This window comes from Eptatretus burgeri, chromosome 12, assembly GCF_056783735.1.
Source record: "Eptatretus burgeri isolate ZD-2024b chromosome 12, Ebu_testis_v1, whole genome shotgun sequence".
Lineage (NCBI taxonomy): Eukaryota > Metazoa > Chordata > Myxini > Myxiniformes > Myxinidae > Eptatretus > Eptatretus burgeri.
Window position 1 is genome coordinate 8,526,789 of NC_140972.1, and position 15,521 is coordinate 8,542,309.

General features: G+C 42.9%; 1 protein-coding gene across 4 annotated transcripts in view; it reads right to left on the reverse strand.

Annotated features, from left to right (window-relative positions):
* The window catches only part of CORO2B (coronin 2B), a 213,898-nt gene that overhangs the window by 38,113 nt on the left and 160,264 nt on the right, over positions 1 to 15,521 (reverse strand). The window contains exon 12 of one of the 4 annotated variants that reach the window (XM_085849395.1): positions 467 to 1,118. The exons of the other annotated variants lie outside the window; for them this stretch is intronic. Coding sequence (XP_085705521.1) covers positions 1,062 to 1,118 — 57 coding nt within the window. The 3' untranslated portion in view covers positions 467 to 1,061. Of the gene's footprint in view, positions 1 to 466; positions 1,119 to 15,521 lie in introns of those variants that run through there. 4 annotated transcript variants of the gene reach the window in all.

Here is a 15,521-nt window from a genome sequence, read left to right on the forward strand (position 1 = left end):
TGACCATTTCCAAAAAATAGGAAAGAATTATCTGCCTTTGTGTACCTGGAACATCTCCAAGGCTGTGGCGGACAGGTGAGTGGTGGCAATGGGTCCAGGGACCATACTTGGGAGAGATTGGAGGGGTGGTGACTTCTCTCACCTGATTGTACTAAATGCACGCAATGAAATGGACAGAGCAACCGCATCGCATAAGAACGAGCAGGAAATATCTGCACAACGTTAATGTCGACAAAGTTTGTATTTTTCATTCGGTGAGTTTATTTTATTTTCTACACAAATCTTCCTCCTCACCACACACCAATCCCCTACCAAGCCTGCTCCTCCCCTTCTGTTTCTTCACTCTCAGAATGCTTTACCTCCTCACACAACTACAATATCTGTCTTCAGTCTTCACATTCTAATTTCTGATCCTCCCCTCCCACCTCCTTCACCCCTCCCCCCCCCAATCCTGATTTGTCTCTCAGAATGACAGTCCAGCTTTAAGTTTGGCTTGTTGGACAAATTACGTTTGCTTTTCTTGCGCCTTTTACTTTTGGAAGACAGCCCCACGTGCAAACTACTTTCCCGTGACAAGAGCACACCTGCCTTTCCCCATGTAAGTATCTGTTTAATTATACATTTTTTTGTGAGAGTCAACATTTTGTGTATTTCATAAAACAGGTACAAGAGGAAACGTAAGGTGTACACATGCACTCACACATGTATATGGACACACACATGAACGTATGTTCACACCAGGGTATGTTAAAACCCAATTGATTATGTAAATACTCAATACCTTGATATCAACGTTCATCTCAGGTGGAAAGTCAAACTTGCTTTTTGGCATTTTCTGCGCTTTAAACACTCTGTTCGATACGTATAATGTTTTCGACAAATCATATTTCCAAACTTGTATTTCTTTGGAATAGAAGTAGGAAATGGTTGGCTCAAGATCTTATGGTCTTGAGTTTGAGCCCCTGTCTTGCCGTTAAATAACACCAGGTAGGTTGACTCAGCCTGTCATCCTTCCGAGGTCAGCAGAATTAGTACCAGCTTTCTGGAAACGGGTCATTACATCAGCGGCACAGCCATGCTCCCAGCAATGATGCAACCAGCAGTTTTCTCCAATCAGGCTTTCGGGTGTGGGAAATATGACCTTGGCAGTTGTCGTTGCAACACATCAACGGCTCGCCGCACAAAGCACAGACGAGATAAGCATACCGGCCTCGCACCCGGTATATTACATGAAATCCACTCTGGTTCCATTTTATTTATTTCTCACCACCTTAAATTTAAACCAGAAGATAGACGGTCACCTGAATGAGGCTTGCGGGTGGCATTTCTGACCAACCATGCCATATTGAGGGAACTGACCAACCATATTGAGGGAACAAATAAACCCCTCCTTTATTTAGGGTTGCAGTTTTGCAGACCTTTCTTTTTATTTTGGATAAAGAAAACTGATGTCGCAAATGAATCCTTCTGACATGGACATTTTGGGCCGAATTTACGAAAGGCATTTAGCGAGTGTCTTGCTAACACACGCCGAACCGCATTAAACCCTGACTAAAACATCGTACGCGCACAGACAATCGCCCATTAAGTAGCAATTTACGAAGGGAGATAAACAGCTGATTAGCCTGTGAAACACCATCCATATTTCAAACATCTGATTTAAAAGATGCACTTTAATAGAATCGCAGCGCCACGGACAATTGTTGGAGGGGATTCAGCGCATTGCTCCTCATTGTAGGTTGATCCAGGTCATCCTACACGAGAATCAGCAGCCAGGAAAATGATTCCTTCCGAGAGTCTTTAACTCCGGATAAATTTGACATTGTCATGCTCCTTCTTCTTTTCATATATCCTTAAAAGATTCTCAATGCACGTTGGTGAACTGCCCTATTCCTATCCTCTTCTGCCTCCTCTTGAGCTAATTCAAGCACTCCTTAACACATCCATATTTAACCGTCCCATGTGAACTATCAATTATAAGCCATGCAATTCTTATGCGTTCCTTTACTATAGTTATTCACTGCAGATTTAACTGTAACCAACTATAGTTTAACTCTAATATTCAGGAGTAATTCTCTGCAGCCTACTGTAATTAGAACTGTAATCACTTCCGTTACGGCAATCCTTACTACAGGACATTAACTTCAATAGCGTAACCTATCATGATGCTAAAGTTAACTTAAACTACCAGAAAGGATATGAGAGTACAACTGCACTTCTAACGATACCATTTTTGCCTAATGCTTGCTTCAAGGCCTGAAACGCACTCTTTAACATGCCCTCACCAACGTGTAAAAGTTTCCTTGGTATTTAAACGCTTGTGATTTGAATTTGATCGTGCATTCAACATTCTTCGCCGATTGGTGACTAGCTTTGAACGGATGATCATCGCACGATCAGCGATTCTGCAGTCTAACTCTTCAAACACCTTTCGTAAATTCAGCCCCAAATTATCAACTGGAGAGTTTATAGAACACGTTTCCAAGTCTTTCCTCCTTTGTTCCAAGTCTTCCCTTGAAAAGTCAGCACTACTCACAGTCCAAAAAGGCCTTTGTCACTCAATGTGTTGGATACAAGGGTACATTGTCTGTAAATTGAACCCTCAGTGGATGGGGGTACCAAATTGGGCCCTTTCTGTTTTTCGGCTCAAATTGATCGTGCGATAACTCAGCTTGATGACGATACTCATGTCATAGCTTCTTTTCATATATCCTTATCAACAATACGTGACACTTATTGAGAGAATTCAAGGGGCAGGCACCTTAATATGACACTGTAGTATTTTTACTCAATGGTCAATTAAAAATAATATGAAGTTTACTCCTGATTAGTGTGCCCTTATGGAAGTTTGTTTCATGAAACAACCTCCGCCAATGCTTCAATTTACTATCCAAACTACAGCACTGCAGAAGGTTGATCAAATGCAAATATTGGGTGTTATTATTTCATCTGATTTGAAGGGGAACCTTCACATTCGCAATGTTGTCATCACCACCAGGGCAAATGGAAAGTTGTTTTTGTTGAAGATGTGCAAAAAGTTTAACTTGGCCGTGGAAGATTTGCTTACCATTTATAAAGGATGTGTTGGATCACTTTTAGAGTATGCTGTTCCAGTTTGGAATCCATCCATCCATCGGGACCATACTCTGTGCAGAGCGTTAGTGCTGCCAAAGCAGTCTCCTAGGCTATTGGGTACAATCCCAGACGGGTCGCCACTCTGACACAGGATAGATACCAGCAAGCTGGCACTCATTTTGCTGACTTTGGAAGGATGACAGGCAGAGTCAACCCCACCTGGTATTAATTCAACAGCCGAGGGGGATTTGAACTCAGGATCCGAGGATCCTGTCAGGTCAGGTCAGGCCAGACTAGATTTGTGACTTGCTACAGGTATCATGTAAACCTGTACTAACCTGTTCCGTGGTCGGGTTGTCGGTGACTAAACCGTCTCCCCACCAGGTTTTTTGGTGAGAAGGGTGTTTGGATATGGACACCCAGCAGGATTAAAAACAACAAGCTCAAATGAGCTAAGATCCTCATCCTCTTAATGATGACGTCATAAAAACGAGTATGACGTCATTGTGATGTATCAGGTTTGCGATAAATTATCTGTGCTAATTCCCGGCTTGATTCCCGCAAACAAAATTCAAACAGCTTGCCTAGTTTCGGAGATAATGGTATAGGCGATTTGCATTAGCGGCGATATTATAACGTCAAGTTTTTTTTTTTTTAGAGGAAGAATTTCCAAAATCAGAGACGGTTACTGCCTGCGCGTGGGCTTTCTGCATATACATGGCAAGTTTCACGAAGATCCGATGAAAACTCTGGGTTGTGAAACAAAAATGTCAACAAATAGGAATGTCATAAAAATTGATATGACGTCATAGTGATGTATCATATGTGCGGTAATTCATCTCTGCTAATGCCCTGTTCGATTCCCGCAAACAGAATTCAAAAAGCTTGCCTCGTTTCAGAGAATTTTTTTCGGCGATTTCCATTAGCGGCGATATTATAACGTTAACCTGAGGCGGTCCCTTCGGGTGGGTGCCTGGAATGTCCTATCCCTAAGAGAGGATGATCACCTGTATCCGTTATCGTCTGAGCTCAAGAGTTTGGACATCGGTATTGCAGCACTCTCTGAGGTTCGGAGACCGGATTGTGGCGAGATCATGGTGTGTTGTTACACCTACTATTGGTCTGGTCGCTCTGATGGTAACCATGCCCAAGGAGTTGCTGAAGCTGTGTCCAATAAGCTGACTCCAATGATAATTGAGGTAACACCGGTCAATGAGCATATTATGAGATGAAGGATTCGCCACTCCTTTGGTGTCATTTCCATGGTCTCTGTTTATTCTCCGACTGAGGCGAGTGATCTCACCGTGAAGGATGCATTCTACGCCACGCTCGAGTCTGTGGTTGATCAGTGCCCCAGACGAGATACACTTCTCGTCTTGGGGGATTTCAATGCATCGACTGGAACTGATAAGGATGGTTATGAGACGTGTGTTGGTCCCCATGGGTCAGGAACTATGAACCAGAATAGCACCAAGTTCCTTGACTTTGCAAGACGTCATGGGCTTAGGGTGGCCGGTTCATGTTTCAGCGCCCACAAGCTCATCGCTGGACTTGGTATTCCAACGCTGGTGGTGTGGCAAAGGAGATTGACCATGTTCTCGTTGATGGTCGCTGGAGGATGATCCAGAACTGCAGGGTCTACCGAAGTGCTCAGTTCCTCAATACTGACCACCGGCTTGTTGTAGCAACTCTGAAGTCGCACCTTAAATCCAGGTGAATGGTACCATCCCAGCCTAGGCTGGATGTTGGCAAACTCAAGGATAAGAGGGTAGCTGAGGAGTTTGCGAACAGGCTGAGTGGAGATTTGAGGAGTCTGGGTGCTTTGGGAGGTCCTGAAGAGTTGTGGAGTGCCTTCAAGACCACCGTCCTTGATGTTGCCGGTGGATGTCTCGGAACTCACCGTAGGGCAAAGAAGAATTTTGTCTCTCAAGGGACACTGGATACCATTGACCAGAGTCGCAGGGCCAGGCTGAATGGCAGATAAGAGCAATGTTCAGGGAGCTGAGGCGTTAAACTGTACGTGCGCTAAGGGTGGTCAAGGAGGCCTATGTGCGAGGAATCTGTGAGGGGGTAGAGCATCACCTGTGGTCAAGTCATTCTCATCTTGCTTACAGGGGAACTTGCGCATTGCGTTGATCCAAGCCCATCCCTCGGTGTACTGCAGTTAGAGCAGAGGGTGGAAGGCTCTTTACAGAGGAGTCCGAAGTGAAGGCCTGATGGGCCGGTTACTTTGAGCAGTTGTACCAGGCTGATCCACCAGCTGTCGAGTTGGACGTCAGGGGTGTTGCAATCCCTGTTGCTGACCCTCCAATCAACTGTGGTCCACCTTCACTTGTGGAAACACAGGCTGCGGTGAACCGGTTGCAATGGGGTGAAGCTCCAGGGATCTGGTGGCATCCATGCTGAACTTCACAAGGCTGGTGGAAACGCTGCTCTCAGTACCGGGCAAGGTCTTTGCTCGGATAATTCTTGATAGGGTTCACCACCATTTGCTTGCGCACCAGCATCCAGAGCAGTCAGGCTTTACACCAAAGAGGTCAACGATTGACCGTATCCTTGCTGTTCGGGTCCTCACCGAATGCAGATGAGAGTTTCAGCAGGGGCTGCTTGCAGCCTATGTTGATCTCTGTAAAGCGTTCGATTCAGTGAATCGGGATGCCCTCTGGAGGATTCTTGGTCTTCGTGGGGTGCCACCAAAACTGTTCGATCTGATGTCTGAACTCTACTCTGGTACTGAGAGTGCTGTGAGATGTGGTGGTACCATCTCTGACTTATTTCTAGTTGTTACTGGAGTTCGACAGGGGTGTGCTGGCCCCCACACTTTACAGCACTTGTATGGACTGGATTCTAGGGAGGATGTCGGAGAGATCAAGCTGCGGTACATCGTTATGGAATGTCAAGATCTCTGACCTTGATTTCGGAGATGATGCAGTCATCTTTGCGAAGACTTCAGATATCCTTTTGGGGGCCCTCGAGGTTCTGAATGAGGAGTCGGAGTCGGAGTCGCTGGGATTACGGGTTTCCTGGGTCAAAACTAAGATCCAGGCTTTCAATGACATCTTGGATGCTGCTGTCCTGTCTGTGCCTGTTTGTGGTGAGGATGTTGAGGTCATGGAGAGATTCACTTACCTTGGCAGTGATATTCATGTCTCTGCTGGCTGTGAATCAGAGGTCAATGGACGTCTGGGTCGGGCCTGGGGAGTCACGGATTCACTGGATAATGGGGTGTGGCGCTGCCGGTACCTGTGCAGGAGGACGAAAGTCCGAGTCTTCAGGTCCTTGGTGCTTCTAGTCTTGCTCTATGGATGCGAGACTTGGACTCTGACCAAGGATGTGAGACAGAGACTTAATTCCTTTGGAACCAGGTCTCTTCGGAGAATCCATGGCTATCGCTGGTTGGACTTTGTGTCCAACGAGTGGTTGCTGAGAGAGACTCAAATGAAATGTGCTACCTGCATAGTCCGTGAGCGTCAGCTGCGGCTGTATGGACATGTGGCTTGTTTTCCTAACGCTGATCCTGCTCACAAGATTCTCTCAGCGAGGGAGTCTCGTGAGTGGAGGAGGCCAATGGGCGGACCACATGCCTCGTGGTTGCAACAGGTTGATAGGCATCTTAAGGAGATGGGGATGGGCCAGGCATCTGCCTGCGGGATGGCCAGACGGAGGCCCCTGGAGTACCGGCGGAAAGTGGACGCAGCGATGCGCTGCTCTGACGCATGCTCCCATACCTGACCTAAACTGATCTTAGGATCCCAAGCCCACCACCCTAACCATTAAGCCAACACCAGGCATCAGTTTGTAATGCTAGTCTCTCAATCCGCCAAAGTAACGAATTGGATCAGGTTCAGAAAAGGGCTTTCTGGATCATTCTCAGACAATCATTCAATGATTATGACCAGGCCCTTCAGTCTTGTGATATTCCAACCTTGAAACAATGCAGGTTTGACATTTGTCTGAGATTCTCACGCCAATTGCTAATATCTAACGAGTTTTACATTGACTTCCAGACCTCAGGCAGAATCGGACACAATACTCTCTCAGAAATTCATCTCAAGTTTCACAAATTACATGGAAAACCCAAAGGTACTAAAACAGTGTCGAGAACCATACCTTGTTTTTATGTTTTACATTAATATTGCATCAGAACACCTGTCCCTGCCTTTTGGTCTCGGGTAGCTCACACTTAAACGCACTCTTTCTTTGAACCTTATCTAGCCTGGTTCCCAGTCTGAGTTTTCCTTTCCCCTTCTTTCATTCAATTCACCCAGGTTTCCCTCTTTCTCATGTTTACCTTATCTCTTTCCACCTTGTGATGTGCTAATGTACCTGTTCCCTAATCCTTGATTGCTTTCTGCTGTGTTCACCCTCTGATAGTGTAGATCCTGCCTTATTTATGGTCACGTTACTTTGTAATGCAAATTGTTTGCGTTTCTCATCATGTACCTTTCTCAGTGTGAGCACGTGACGGGTCGTTCCCGTGCACATTCTTCTTTAATTGTTTATAGGTCACATGTATAATGTAGATTGTTTAGCCTTTTTGGCTTGTCGTGATCAAGTCAGTTTGTGAATTTGTCTGTCCCTTGTTATAATGCCCCTTTTTGTCTGCATGTTAATTGGGACGCAATTTAATTTCATGACAATGTTCTATCTTGCAGCTATTTCTGTTTTCCAAATGTTTGAATGTTTATGTTCAGTTGAATAAAACCATTACTACTATGACGACTACTAATACTACTACCACTACTAATACTACTACCACATACAGTGTTCGAGTATATACTTCAATTTAAATAAAATAATGATTTTAAAGATCGTTTAAAAATATACGGAAGTTTAGTGCAATTGAAGCAGTCTTGTGTATCACCCTTTATACACCACCTTATTTCACACGTCCAAGTACTGCTAAACAGAAGGGTTCTGAAAGTGCAAAGAAGGCGATTTGTGTTCCACAATGTTCAAATATATAATTAAATTTAAATAAAATAAAGATTGTAAAAGTCATATAAATAAAATAATTCCGGGTTTTCCTGCCATTTTCCCGTGTCTATGACACTCCTTACTTAACATGTTATGTTAGTTCTATGTGCCTGTTGTTTGTGTCCTTTAAAACATCCTTAAGTTTCCTGTTTGGAATGATTTTCAAATTTGTTTGACTGGCAGGCAGGCAGACAAAGTAAAAATATTATCTCATTCCTCTTGTACATACGCAATTCTTAAAGTTAGCACCACTCACAGTCTAAAAGGCCTTGTCTGTTGCTCAATAGATACAGCTCTCCGCTATGTGCTGGCACCCCAGCATCACATCTGTCCCCCCTGAATTATGTGGAATCTCGTGCAATGAGGCCAAAGCGCAAGGCAGGTCGGTGGGCTCAGTTTGTTATAATCTAAGCACAAGGCAGGTCGGTGGGCTCAGTTTGTTTTTATCGCTTCTTTAGTCTAATCCAGTTCTTATCCATAATCTTATGTATCCGTTCATTGACCCTGCCTCACCCAACCAACTTACTTGCAGGTTGCTGCTCCCCCTTCCTCCCTCTTCTTGTTTTTTGCTGATTCATTCCTTTGCTTTGTCTCCATTTGTTGTCCCACACCCTCAAATCAGTTGATACCTTGCTCTTGTAAAGAAAAGAAAACGTTAATTAGTTACTTGATTTGCTCCAAAGTTAAAGCTGATTGCTAAACAATTTCCATCACCACTTAGTGAATTTAGCTTTTACCGTCTAAAATCTCGTCAGTCGGAAGGTTAATCTTTTTTATTGAGCTCTGTAATTTATAAATGGTTTGAATTTATTTAACATGGACTCTTTGTGAATCGAAATCAATTTCCTGCTTCCCTCCCTCCACCTGAGCTCATCCTTGCAGCATATACACTACCGCACCAGGATACTCTTCTCTAACCTGTATGTGAACATAGATTGAAATTTTCAGGCCAGAAATGCTCTCATCCCTCGACTCCATGGCCGATTTGATTGTTTCGCCAGATTACAGAACAGGGCTGTCTGTACCTCAGTGTACACAAATATAAGGAAACGGTCACTTTCTGTCCACACCCCTCACCTGTGATTTTTGCCAAGTCCATTGTTTTTTGTTTTTTCTCAATGTCATCCCAAAGAGCAATGCTCATACCATACGTCATGGAGTAATCAGCACGTGACAGGCGAATATCCATCTACTTTCATCCTTATTTGCCTTCCAAGGTGCAGTTCCAGGTTCCTTTGTGGCCAGACACCATCTCTGTTCAGAGAGGCTGTCTTCAGAAACTGAGGATACTTGTTCCAGAACAGTATTCTTTTGAGTTTTTGTTAATTGTTGGTGTTACTCTGTCTATGCAATGTACTTACGTGTCTCGACTCTCATCCTCGTTCTTGAGATCTGTTACTACGTTTCCTGTTCGTTTATTTCCCTGCTTGTTGTCTTGCTATCCCAATGTCTACATCTTGCCTTTTACCCCCACTGTTGCCTCACTCTTCCATGAGCCTCTATTTTGAAAGGAATTTAAAAATAAAACTCTGAAGAATGGCTCTTCGCTGTGGAGCAAATGATGACCTCAGCATCGCTCTGGAAGCGATTCCTTATTTGGTCGTAGTTCATGAACTGGTCACCCTAAAAAGGCGGAGTTGTTACATGTTTTTCAAAACATCCACTTTCCACTTTGACTACAGACCAGAAAAACCACAGATATCTAGATATCTTCGTATGAGAAGAAAGGTAATTTTTTTGTCTAGTTTAATGTGGAAAAAACAGAAATAAAATATATGCAATAGTTTTTGTGTAACAGGAAAATAAGTGATACAAGTCAGGGGTGGAGTAAACAGCCGGAGGCGGCGGATGTGGTGAGTCAAATTTGGAATAAACTGAATTTATTTCAATCAATAAGCTTTAATCTAATCTATTTTGTTATTTTTAGGTGAGTAACACTTGGGACTTGCTGTTGCATGATGCAAAATTGATTATTCAACTCGTTATTATTCAGCAAACCCTGACCAATATGTACAAACTCCTAAAAGAGATCTAGTAAATATCTTTATATAGTTATGTATCTAGCATATTCTCAGGTTTAATTTGGCACTTGAATTGTCCAAAACGGCCAAAGAATAACTGATCCACATCCAATTTACTCAAAGGGTGAATTCGAGATAAACGCGAAAATGTGTTTTCCTTGTAATGCATTATCCATTAAAGTTCTTAATTAAAAATACTATATTCACTGTTAATTAGTGGTTTTTGCTCATTTTTTTCACACGAGTGCATGTAGCTTGGTGATGGCTATCAACACAGAGAAAACTGAAAAATTGAATATTTTGACCCTGTAACGCAAATGATGACCACTTCATAAACTACTCCCATTTGTACAGGTGGAAAGAAAAGTGAACTCGCACAGTACTAGTGGGATCTAAAAGGTACTTGCTTCAAAGGAAATGTTGTTGATAGCACATACAGGTGATCTACATTCATTCTAAAGACAGCTTGATCTGCATGTGTTTAAAGCAGTTTTATTCACAGTCATGAAACAGAAAAGCAGAAGCTCACAGTTAACTACATTATTGCTTTGAAAGTAGATTTAGGGCAAATAGTCCAAGATTATCCGACACACACACACACACACACACACACACACACACACACACACACACACACACACACACACACACACACACACACACACACACACACACACACACACACACACACACACACACACACTATGCCAGTGTGAAATACCATTGAAAGTTTTTAAAGTTCACTGTAGAAGGCAAATAAATGGCTTGAAAACCCTTTATCAAAATCACCGATAAAGGGTTACGCTGGGATCATCAAGCTCTTTATTTCCCTCTCACAGTAAACTTTTTTCTTCTTTTACATCATATATATATATATATATATATATATATATATATATATATATATATATATATATATATATATATATATATATATATATATATATATTTGCGCATTTTTTGCGTAGACTACCATCGGGCATTTATGGCAGGAAAGGTTAAATGCGTTTCGTCACCCTGTATGATCATTTTTCCGAAAGGCACAAGGGAACCAAGCCTTGTAATCTCCACTCAATAGTTCAATAAAACATATGGTAGTGCACTCAAATGCAGCATTCCATGCTCGTAAGCACCTGTAAGTTTCCCGAGAGCATCGCAGCTTTATGGTAATGGCAGCCAAGTGGAGGACATCCTGGGAGAACGCGAGGAGCTGCATGGTGCATTCACCTCCTCCAGGGTAGATCATTAAGGGTGATGCTTCGTCTTAATTACAAACTCTTATACCGAGCTTGTTGCTAACTGTACACAAATTCGTCTCCAAATATTCTACAAACATTGCAAAATAAATCACTGAACGAGATGCGTCACACATTTCATTTGCTTTATGACCCAATTACATCTGTTAACATTTGTGACGTATGTCTACCCACTGTGATGGTTCATCACTATGGCTCGTATTTCTGTGGTTGCGCTTCTTCAACAGTGGTCTCCTTTTGGGCCTACTGGACTCGTATAACCAAAATTACAACCCCACTAAACGTGTGTGAAAATGATGTTTTGTGTAATCTGATTTACAGCGATTATAAAGCTCCTCTTTTGTTTACTGGGTGAACTTGCCAAAAATGGTCATTGCACCATACTTGCAATGATGATATTTGTTTGTAGTAATTATTCAGGTAATTTGTTTAAATCTGTGAATGGAGGCTACCCTGGCTGAAAGTCAAATCAGTATCATGAAAAACTCAAAAAAGAGAACCAATGGTCTTGTCGCTCACCTGGCTGGTTGCCAAAAAGTGGAGTGACAGATGTATCAGGATGAAAATAAGAGCTGGATTTTTAGGTCAGGTGGTATTGACATGATGTTCGTCATGCAGCTCCCTGCTGTCTATGAGCCTTAGTTTTTGAGATATTTCCCACTTCCGGTATGATGATGTCATTTCCTGTTTTGTCAAAATTAGCCCTATGTATAATTAGTGCAACTCCAAGGTGTATAATTAATATTTTTCAAGATATTGCCCACTTTCGGTATTATGACATCACTGGTGGCCATATTGTGTTTCGGATCAGCTTATTTTAATCGAACGTTCCCATAGGTAGTGATCCCAAGTTTCGCATTGATCGGTTAAGTAGTTTGATAGAGGAAGATTGTTTAAGGGGTTCCCTGTCATACAAAATGCTGGCCAAACTAGATCGAAATTCAAGTACTCTTGTGACCTTTAAACCTTCTGATGACCTACTTATCGGTGCAGTGGGAGGATGCAAGGAGCAAACATGAGTTCTATTGCACCAAGATTATATTAGCCAAGTAAGGTCACAAGCCACCCCATAAGCTCACCTGAACTATGTTTCAGATGAGCTAATGATTACCTCCACGACAAAAGATTGATGGAGGTTATGTTTTGACCTCTGTCAGTCTGTCTGTCTGAGCAGGATATCTCAAAGATTTATAGATGGAATCAGACAAAATTTGGTGGAGAGGTTTGGTGTTTGACAAGGATGAATTGATTAGATTTTGGTGAAGATCTGGATCTGAAAGTTTTAAAGTGATTCTTCAGAGATGGGGCCAAAAAGATATTCTGGGAGAGCACAATGTCACAAAAAGCTGAAGATTGATTGTGACAAAATTTGGTGGACGATTTATAATTTGGGTAGGTGACAAGAACAAGTTTTTTTTTTTTTTTTTTTTTTTTTTTGTTCGATTTTGGATTGTGACGAGGACGAATGGTCTGGACTCAGATCTGGCCTATCAGTGGGCTACAAAACGTAGACTGTTCAGCATGGTGGAGGTATGCTCTCCACCGAATGCCGTTCTAGTTAGGCCTAAGTCAATTTGCCACGGTGGCCGTGGGGTCTCCAAAATCTTCGGCCACTCGCAATTATACGGCGGCCGCAGTATTTCCACGGTCACACAATGTAGCAGTCACATATGTTTTTATTTTCCAGGGAGCCGCACAGAGTATTTAGAAATTGTGGAGACCGAAAACGTGGTGGTGCCGTACGGTCTTTGATTTGATGTCGCACGGTGACCTTAGGGCATCCCTGCGGCGGCCATAGAATTTTCAAGGCAGACGCAAGGGAGCCTCAAGGTGCCCGCAAGGCGACCGCATTGGGGCCCTAAGGCGAACCTGCGGCCAGACGGACGGTAACGAGTGGGTATATATACCAGTTCTTTTTTGACTGAAATAAAAAAAAACAGTTCGGAATATACCAGTACGTGGTGCCCCAGAATCCGAATTGAATTTGTTCCAGGAGGCTGTTCGGATTGCAAAAAGTTCGATTCCCAAACTGTTTTCCCAATAAGAAATAATGGAGTGAATTAATCTGTTCCTGGACCCCAAGAAAACCCACTTTCAAGACACTTTCAACTGAAATTCCCCATGTTTAAGGTAAATGACCTTCGGTGGCGGTGTATTGTATCTAAACTGGTACAATCACCAATCCAAAGGTCCACATAGGCTCGAGCTCCGGCCTGGGTTCCAATCGCTCGCGCACTCTGCGAGCGCTGCCCCCAGGGCAGCTCATCAAACATGATGCCCCCAGAACCACGATCACTTTCACCAAACACACCGGGCTGAGGTTATCATGGATACTCCAGATTACAACCGGTTTTGCTGTGAAATTAAATCCTTGCCCGACAGTCCGTCACACCACGTGATCGGATTGCTTTTTTGTTATTAATTAAAACACAAGATGAGTAAAAAAAAACAAATAAACCAATGTCACCCACAGGGTGACCCGTATCTTGCCAAAAGGTGACCAGGTGTGACTTCTTTAAGGTCACACTGAGGTGAACAGAGCTGCTATCCACCAGGAGCGACTCCTTGAGGAATATCTGCCTACGAGAGATTCCGATGAGAATCGTTTTACAGAGTAACCATGAAAAATACGCTTTTTCCTCATAACGTCACCAAATGACATCATAATGTCTCAAGCTTGACATATCTAGAAAGCACTCATCGAGGTGTTCAATTTGAGGTACTACACGATATGGTTCCTAAAACTTGAAAATTTGACCTTGGGGTCAAATATGTTTGACCTGAGGCGCTAACCATGAAGGTCAAGGCCAATCGCCACCAAAAATTAATCAGCTGAGCGCCAGACCATGAACTATATTCCCATGAAGTTTGAAGACGATCCGATCAAAATTACTCAAAAAATAAGGGTTTCGTTGACTCCCCTGATTTGCGCCAAAGTGACCTTGACCTTCAAAATTTTGTGCACTGAAAGAGACCTCTATAGGCCTCTGAGATGCGAAGTAACAAAAATTTCCGATGATAACTGTGCTCTGCAGAATTTTTTATACTTGATTACAGACAAAAAATAAAAAATAAAAACCATACAAGCTGACTAACATATCTTGCAAAACTTCGTTTTGGCAAGATAAAAAAACAGCACAAATCAAGGTGAAAACATGAGGTAAAGTATCGATCGACACACGAGAGATGTTTTCACGAGGACTTCCACTGACGAACTTAATGAACAAAGCGCGAAGATGCGGCTTGAACAGGTGGGGGAGACACGTGAACAAACATGAACGCAACGTTGTGTTCGGTTTTTAAAAAAAATGTATTCGGTTTTTAGGGCAAAATTCATTTTTCATTGATAAGAGACTACGGCAGCCGCACGAATAACGCAAGCCAACCATACGCCCTACGTACAGTCGACGTGGAACACAACTACGTCACAATTACGGCATGTCGAATTGCTACGGCCAACGTAGAAATGAAAAAAAGTTATAACTCCGCGTTATAATTCCACGGCGACCCCTACGGCCTGTAAATGATGGCCTCGGGGTGGCCCTACACCGTTTGGCTACCGCAGAAACTCTGCGGCTGCCACACGTTTCTCTCAATTCAGAGGGCGTACGGCCACCGTATCCTCGCCGTAGAGCAAATGTGGCTTAGGCCTTACTCTTTTGAAAAGAAAAACTGATCGATGTTCGGTTTCCTTTAAACTCGAGGTTTTGTTGGAAACCGTGTTCGGATGCTATTTTGGAAACTAAAATTCCACATCTTATGTCTCGATGAGCAAAATCTTATGAACCTTTTACTATTTAAGTATTTTCATCACAAAGTCCGCGGTCACATTCAGTCCTTGAGGTCTGCTATTTTCATTCCAAGTCCCGATCTTTTCAATAATGAAAATCTCAGTCGTTTTACTCTACGATGCAATTTGTTTCATCCTGAAATAGAGTCCATAAGGACCCAGTATAAAAGGTGGACATACACTGGCCAACATGCTTTATGGAATGTCTAATTTCAAATGCGTGGCCAATGATCACAGAACAAATGGACCAGAAAGGGGTTCAAGCAGATAAGGGACAAACGCAATACCAAAAATACGGAAGCACATCGACAGTTTGAGCAAGAGGCAAAGTAAGTGAGAGTAGAAGATAAGGCAGGAATGGAAGGAATGGATTAGTGTGAGATCATTTTGGATTGTGGTCTT